Source organism: Stigmatopora nigra, chromosome 18, assembly GCF_051989575.1.
Source record: "Stigmatopora nigra isolate UIUO_SnigA chromosome 18, RoL_Snig_1.1, whole genome shotgun sequence".
Taxonomy (NCBI): Eukaryota; Metazoa; Chordata; class Actinopteri; order Syngnathiformes; family Syngnathidae; genus Stigmatopora; species Stigmatopora nigra.
Genome location: NC_135525.1, coordinates 5,584,962 through 5,593,956, shown reverse-complemented (window position 1 = coordinate 5,593,956; position 8,995 = coordinate 5,584,962). Strand labels below are relative to the sequence as shown.

At 35.5% G+C, this 8,995-nt stretch overlaps 1 protein-coding gene across 1 annotated transcript; it reads right to left on the bottom strand.

Moving 5' to 3' along the window:
- Positions 1–396: 396 nt before the first annotated feature.
- Positions 397–8,382, bottom strand: LOC144211202 (protein kinase C and casein kinase substrate in neurons protein 3). The gene is made up of 8 exons (XM_077738228.1): positions 8,264–8,382; positions 5,915–6,005; positions 5,282–5,438; positions 4,955–5,190; positions 3,989–4,144; positions 1,200–1,375; positions 1,013–1,133; positions 397–580 (listed from the first exon to the last, which is right to left on the bottom strand). The coding sequence occupies exons 2-8, from the start codon at positions 5,969–5,971 to the stop codon at positions 509–511; spliced, it is 975 nt and encodes a 324-aa protein (XP_077594354.1). The 5' UTR covers positions 5,972–6,005; positions 8,264–8,382; the 3' UTR covers positions 397–508.
- Positions 8,383–8,995: the final 613 nt, after the last annotated feature.

Sequence of the window (8,995 nt, the reverse complement as noted above, 5' to 3'; positions counted from 1 at the left end):
AGTGTGAAGGGTTGTTTCTGGCTACGTGCCCTACGATTGGCTGGTTACCAATTCAGGACTTCGACTGAGATAGGCTCCAGCGACCCTAGTGAAGAAAAGCGGTTCAGAAAATGAGCTGAGATCCCATTGGCTAACAACTGAGTTGTGATAGGGACATCTTAAGATCAAATGGTGGAACTACAGCATATGAATGCCCAAGTATAGCAATTTTCTATAAATTGGGCGCCTACTTCTGGCTACAAAATGTATTGCAGGTGTATTTATGGACACGATAGACGTGTTAAAAAAGTTTCATGTGGTTTTGGCAATATTTAGTCATATTGTACAGTACTACTTGTACATATTTGTATTTTTCAGTGTGTCACCTGCTTTGAAGGAGAGCTCATCCCCCTCCTCCCCCGTGTAGTCGTACAGAGCTCGTACCTTCACGCCTCCGATCATCACTCTAACGATAAAGAGTCATAAGAAACAGCAGAAATCAAGAAGCCAACACAGGGAAGAAGTAGACTCACGGACGGCCTTCTTTGCCTTTCTGATCTCGTTTCTTCCGTTTCAGCTTTTTCACAGGAGGAACCCACTCCTGAAGAGAGACATTAAGTACCAGTTGTGCACTGGAATCCAGTGGTGCAGTGATTCTCCAACATTTTTTTTACATAAGTATGACTGTGTCCATTGATAGCATGTACTGCATTTTAACAGACGGTGGATGGATGGATTTCTGAACCATAAAAACATATGGATTGTGTGGTGATTTATTATATATCTCTAGTTTACAAGGCACATCCAATGGCCAAGCTGAATACAAGTTAAACATTTAAACGGAAACATGAGCCTTACTATAACCATTGCTATGAGGTAATGCATTTTAAAAGTTGCAAAGACCATTGTTGATGTTAGAAATGTTGCATGGTACAAAATGATTAAACCTGGATTGAACGTTAAATTCCAGTGCTGTTACTCGTACCACATTTTGAGAACCACTGCAATTGTGTCAAGTGAAAGAGTTTCAAACCTGTATCTTTGGCCAGTTGGTGTGCATGCCTGGTCCGTGACTGTTTTTCCACCATTTGAGGTCCTCCTGTTCGTTGATAGCCATTAGCGCTTGGTGAAGTTCATCGTACACCTCCTTGATGCTGATGTAACCACACACACATTCGTTAAACGTCGCAACTAACACGGAAAATGTTCTGTCCCATCACCTCTCGTTGTTGGTGACGTCCAGGTGTCTGTGGATGGATAGAAAAGCCTGCTTCAAAAAGCTAATGCGTTTCCTCTCCTCCTCTTGCGATTGCTCAAAAACAACCTCCATCTCCTCCATGTAGCGTGGCGTGTAGCTAGTCACGTCTTCCAGGAGTTTCTCGTAGCGCTCCCGAGCCTGCAGTACATTGGAGGGAAGCATTTGGATAAAGAGGATTTGAGGTACTTGGATGTCTTTTAAAGCAAGTAGCAGTGTATCTGTAGTACTTGTAATTTGGAGACAAAATGTAAACATTGTATCGCATATTTCCTGTTTCTGAAGATAATAGTGCCTGTATTTTACTAGAAGTAATGCGATATATATATATATATATAAAAATATAAATATATATATATATATATATATATATATATATATATATATATATATATATATATATATATATATATATATATATATATATATATATATATATATATATATATATATATATATATATATATATATATATATATATATATATATATATATATATATATATATATATATATATATATATATATACATACATACATATACACATACACATTTCACGTACTTGTACATATACATACACATACACATATACATACACATACACATATACATATATATATATATATATATATATATATATATATATATATATATATATATATATATATATATATATATATATATATATATATATATATATATATATATATATATATATATATATATATATATATATATATATATATATATATATATATATATATATATACACATATACACATATATATATATATATATATATATATATATATATATATATATATATATATATATATATATATATATATATATATATATATATATATATATATATATATATATATATATATATATATATATATATATATATATATATATATATATATACATACACATATAAACATACATATACATACACATATAAACATACATACATATACATACACATATATATACATACATATACATACGCATATATATACATACATATACATACACATATATATACATACATATACATACACATATATATACATACACATACATATACATACACATATATATACATACACATATATATACATACATATACATACACATATATATACATATACATACGCATATATATACATACATATACATACACATATATATACATACATATACATACACATATATATACATACACATACATATACATACACATATATATACATACACATATATATACATACATATACATACACATATATATACATACACATACATATACATACACATATATATATACATACACATATATATACATACATATACATACACATATATATATACATACACATACATATACATACACATACACATATATATACATACACATACATATACATACACATTGTACACTAGTTAGTGCGCTACTGTGTGATCAAAGGTCCGACATGTCGCAATGTTTTATCCCAAAATTCCGGCATTTCATCATCCGTGGCCCATTCTATGAACATTTATTTGCCGACTGCTTATGCAAGCAAACTATTTTCCTAATAGTAAATAATAAACTGGCTTTTGCGTTATATGGGGGACAATTGAAAATATAAAGGTTGCAAAAAAGAGCGCTCACTCAGAGGAAGAAGCACAAACGAGTGAACAACATGAAGAAGGTCCTCCTTGTCTCCCTTCTTGTCTTTGTGCTCGTCAGTCAGGGTGAGTGACTGCTTGATTATTGACAAAAATAGATTGTGACTTCTATTCATTTACCCCCTAAAATGGACCGAACTCCGAGCCAAAAAAAAGCAGATTAAAAATGTGATTTTTGTTTTTTATCGGTCAAGGTGCCGCCCTGCAATGTTACTGTGGAGGAATGCGCAGATGTCCTGGATCCATTGAGACCTGCAGTGGGGACAGTGACACCTGTATCGGTGCCATTTACAATCCTCGTGAGTTGTTTGCATATATGTTAACTCTTTTCTCGCCATTTTCGTCGCAAAGCATTTGTAATGAGATATTTTTTGATATTTTCCACAGCCGCTACTGGCTACTTTAAAGGCTGCTATACAAAGTATGGCTGCAATTTGTTGACACGCGTGGCCACAGTTTCCTGCTGCGACCGTGACTTATGCAACAGATAAAGACCTCGGATAGAATCCAGTGCTTATTTACCTCTAAATACCTGAATGAATAAATACAATGATAACCCATGATAGTCGTTGTCGATCTTTACACGCATGTTTTAAAGGCATTTGTGTGTATGTGTATATATGTATGTGTCTATGTGTATATATGTATATTTGTTTATGTGTATATGTGTATATGTGTATATGTGTGTATATGTGGATAATTGTATTCATATATATATATATATATATATATATATATATATATATATATATATATATATATATATATATATATATATATATATATATATATATATATATATATATATATATATACACATATATATATATATATATATATATATATATATATATATATATATATATATATATATATATATATATATATATATATATATATATATATATATATATATATACATATATATATATATATATGAATAAAATTATCCAATCCAATAATGGCATAGAATTGAAGTACTCAGGCAGCAATAAATCTCACTCAGGATTGAGAGCTATGAAGAGATATCTGGAGTTTGTGACAGTGACAACCGACATGGAGTCATTCGGGAAGGATCACCTTTTCTTTAGTGTCTGTGGCCACCTCTTTGGCCTCCGTCACCTTCTGCTTCTTCTCCAGACTCAAGTTGACCATCTCGTTGGCTTGTTTTTCTTTATCCACGGCGCCCTGTTCCTTCTGACAGCACTTATGGTACACGACCCGGGCCTTCTCCAGCTGTGAAACACACGCAAAAACACCCATAAATACAGAAACCAAGTCATAGCCTTCAAACTGTCGGCAAAGACTGAAAATGGGAGTGGTCTGGCAATATCGTCATCTTTGGCAATCTCAATTCCGCACATGAGAAATGCTTTACAAATAATCTGTGGCGTAGTATCAACTGCAGGTTTTACCGCGCTTCCGAGTAGCTTTGATCGTACGGACTCTAACAACAGCCTGTGCCACTTTTTCCATAACATGAGCATAGTGTAACGCCAGATTGGCAAATTGAGCTCCGGTGTAATCATGGGAAATGAAAAAGTCATCGGCGAGACCAGAGTCGTGTGAGGGCAGGAACATCTGCTTTCTGTTGGAAATTCTGATCCACAAGCATCCGGATACGTAACGTTGGTAAGTGGTCTGGATAGAACTGATGTCACAGTCTCAAAGTAGATGCAATCTGAGCTGGGATAATCTACCTTAATCTACTTTAATATCTCAATATGCGTTGCTTCCTTTTTTATTTGTTTGCTAATAACTAGATCCATCGCTAACATGGGCAATTGTCAATTTTATATGTGATTAATTACTATCATGATTAATCATGATAAAAATGATCTGTATTTCAATTTCTCAATTGTTTGAATTGTTTCTTACGGATTTTAATGTAATGTTATGCATGTCAAATAGCGTTATACATAATGCCTAATGGTGAAAAATAAATGCATCATCTGGGTACACCTTGATTAAGTGAAAATATATGGTGGCATTGACTGAAACATGATGGATTCAAAGTTCAGATTCCAAAAACCTTCCGCCACGAACCTTACTCAGCTTTTGGTTCCAGGGTTTCTGCGCTCGGGAGAAGCTGGCGTTGTTGTCGTAGCTTTCCCGGAAACCGCAAAAGAGTTTTTTGGGGAAGCTCTCCCTCTGCCAGGTCTTAACCCGGACCCCTTCCTCGGCCACCAGAGATTGCGAGATGGCCGAGTGTAGGGCGGCCAGGCGCTCGGTAGAAGTGAAAAAACTCTGCCAGGCTGTCATCAGGGAGCCGTAAAGCGGCCCTGCGGAAGGACACCGACATATTTAATTCATTGAACCTTTCATTGAATCCACTCAAATTGGATGTCTAGTGTAATTGACAACATTACTCACTAGTTTCAATGATGGCCTTCCACTTGTTGCTCCATTGGCTGAGCTGCTGCGCATACGCTCTTTCCACTCTGGCTCTCTCCGCAAAGCAAGCCACCAGGTCGTTGCAAGCCCCGTACGACTGCTGAGTTCTGCGTACAGTCGGGACGTAATTCCCGGGCTAACATAGACGACAACAACAATAACAATCAGCAGTCGTACACAGTAAAGAAATCATGTTAAATTTACGGTTGCAATACTAGCAGTAGCGGTTTTATTAATTGTATTTAATAAGAAAATGGATTTCACTTGTACTACTATACTACTACTACTATCGACTGAATCCCGATTGGAGTGTTTTGTGTACAAAAGATTGGCGAAAATGTCCTCCTTAAGAATTTAAAAGGAATTTACTAGCTGAAATTAGACTGAAATGTTGACATGGTAGTCCGCATGCAAACATTTACAGTCATATGCAGTATAACAACATTGAAAATGTAGTTCTTTTTACAGTACTTTGTTCATTTGACAGAAATATTTTTTTAAAACGCGCAGAATTCTTGCAAATAGATTGCCTGTAAGTTGTTTTGTTGTTCAACAGTTTTGCAGAAAATGCTTTAGTTTGTAGTTTTTAGTTACAAAACAAGACTTACTTACCATCCAGAAGCTGTTTTTGTTCGCATCTTGAGAAGGTTCTTTTGGAAGGCTGGCCATGGTGGCTGTCTCGCACAGGAGAAGCTAAATGCTGCTGTTATGTAAAAGACATTTTTTAATGTTGGCGGAGGAACGCTGCTGATCCACATGCAACTGGTTGAACGTCTCAACAATGACATTTGTGTGTCAGGTACAAACCAAGTTTAAGTGAACACGAGATACTCTTGAACAGTGGAGGAACTCGTTTTGTTACTTTACTGATTCCACAAATTGTAACTCAAAAAATGTAAAATATAACATTTGAATGAACTGAACTGAATTGGTCATTACAATTGATTGTTGTATATGAAAGTTGGGTGTCCGCCATCAGGACTAGCAGAAATGTATTGGCTGCTAATGATAGTGTTAAAAAAATTGCGTCCTGAATTTTTGGGGGTCAAATACACAGCATTTTGGTTTAATTTCTGTTGATTTTAGGTCACATGTTATTGTTTTAGGGACTTTTTTCAGTTTCTAGGTCATTTCCTATTGATTTTTGGATAGAAAAAAACAGTTTGGAGAGCTCAAATAGATTAGAAGACTAAGACCACCAATCCCTGTTAAAATATGACAGTGTATCTTTAAAATTGTAAATGACTAATTTATATAAGATCAAAATAACTGTACTTAATTAATGTGCTATAACAGATTTTTTTTTAAAGTATTTTGCGTACCACAGGTAGTACTTACACAATATTTTGGAAAAACCACTAATCTATTGAATTTGTTACTTTCGCGAAAAAGTATTTTGATGAAACTACTTTTTCAAGAACACCAAAATGACGTTATAACCTTGCTTTCTATCAACTGTTATTTATACCGTAGCGTGCTCAGATACACGCTTAGCTGTTCCAGTGGATGACTGGAATTCATAAAGGAGGGTGGGTAGGGGGGGGGGGGTACTGAAGCGGCAGGAATAGAACAGCTGCTCCTGCATTCTTCCCCAAAATAAACAGCAGTGAAAGGTCATCTTTCCCTTTGCTCTGATTAATGCACAAGGCAGTACTCACAAGAGAAAATACTGCAAAAAAATAGTGGGTGGAATGCCCAAGTGATTAGTTACCACGCCTTGCTGTTGCCAGACGTGAATGCAGTTATCTGTCACAATTCCAGTTTCTTTTTTGGAAGGCTTTGACACCTTCCTAATTATTTCCTATTCAAACAGAAGGGGGTGGGGGGGGGGGGGGGGGTGTTAGCAATGACTCATAAGTGACATAAAAGTGTCAAGAGTAGAAGTACTGATTGAATTTTGTTGCATTAGTCCTTTTCACTTGGGATTGTCGGTAGGCGTGGACACCTTGAAAATAAATGCCTTTTGGTGAGTGCACTTCACAATTAAGGCAGAATAACAGGGTTAAACTATTTTTTTTTGCATTTAATGTGATTTTTAGGATATGTTTTAGAGTACTCAACATATTCCAGTCGGTCATAAGGAGGTTTTATGTTGACTGCTTGAACCTTTGGATAATCCTATTGCTATTGCTACTGAAGAATAGAATCGGTATTTGATTAACAATTGAGCAAGGCATGGTTTAAGACATGCCCACCATATTTAATGCTGGATCAATACAATTTCATTTTAACGTATGTAGCATTTTGGTCATTTAAAAAACAGACATACATACGCAAGGATGGAGGTCAATAGGTCTTGGTTAATTTATGTTTTTTTTTAAACTACATCTATATTTCTTAATTATTAAACTCCAAACTAAATTTTTCAAAATGTCATAGTATTTACTTTCTACTTGTCTTTCAGCTATAGGCTTGGAACCAATTTTGACTCCAGTCTTTGACACTGCAGTATATCTTAGCGATGGACGCAGAACTAGTTTAGCCGCCATTGAAGACAGTAGACTGGGTGGGGCCAATGAACAAACATTTATTAGCCCCGCCCAGTTGATTATGGCCTCAGTTAGTCCATCATGGAGTCTAAAACTGGCCAACATGGACCAGACAGTGTCTTGAAATACGGTATTCTATAGTATTACTGTACCCATCACATAGTAATACTACTACATTAATACACATGTATTTTGCGCAAAAATGAAAGCAAGTCATGATATAATTGTAAGCAAATATTCCTAGTACTTGAACAGGTCAGGCAGTAGCAGTGACCCAAACTATCCAAAGTGGTGGCAAAGCACAGTTTGGCCGCCAGCACTTTCATGTTATCTGAGATTCAGCGCCGATTACTCAAGTGAGCGACACTTGTTCTCGGAGACCCCCCCCCCCTACCAACAATGACCCAATTTGTTTCCCCCCACTTGAAATTCTCAACACAAATTTAAGATAAGACATTCACTTGAGTCTTACCTTATTTTTTTTTGGTTCTTTCTTCTTCTCTTTTCACTTGAAGTCCATGCCTGGCATCCCGTCTCTCCTCTTTGACTCGGACTTCAAAAGGCTCAAGGGATCCCCCCCATGCCGGCCCCCCGCTCAGCCCCTCCTTGGTCACTCTCTATATGGTGCTAATGGGACGCACAAGTGTCACTGTGACTGATGTCAAAGTGGTGTGGAGTTATGCGAGCTTATTAGATGATGGGTGACACAGCAAACGTGTACTTTAAAGTACTGGAGTACAATGGATACCTGGGAAGAAAATCAAACTTTAGTAGTATGAAAGCAACTTTTTAATCCCATGCTGGATGGAACAAGAGACTGTGTTCATTTTAAAGTTTGATTGAATTATTGCGGAGTCATTCTATTTGTATTAATATGGATGTTTTTTTGCTATTTTTTAAATGAGTAAAACTTTACAAACTAAATGAACTAGAAAATGCAGTTTTGGTAGGAATTGAAATGTTTTGCTCTGTCAGTTGGTAAGTTGGTAAGATCCCATGTGTCAGTTTTAGTTGATTTTTAGCCATTTTGGGATCAATTGCTGTTGACTTTGCTTTATTTTTGGCCCAATTATAGTTTATTATTTGATACTTTGGATTACTTACTATTTTTTTTGGGAGTTTAACAGATCACTTCTGGCTCATTTTGGGTGAAACTGTGTTGAACTTTAGTCCTGGTCAACAACAAGAATGTAAAGATGATTAA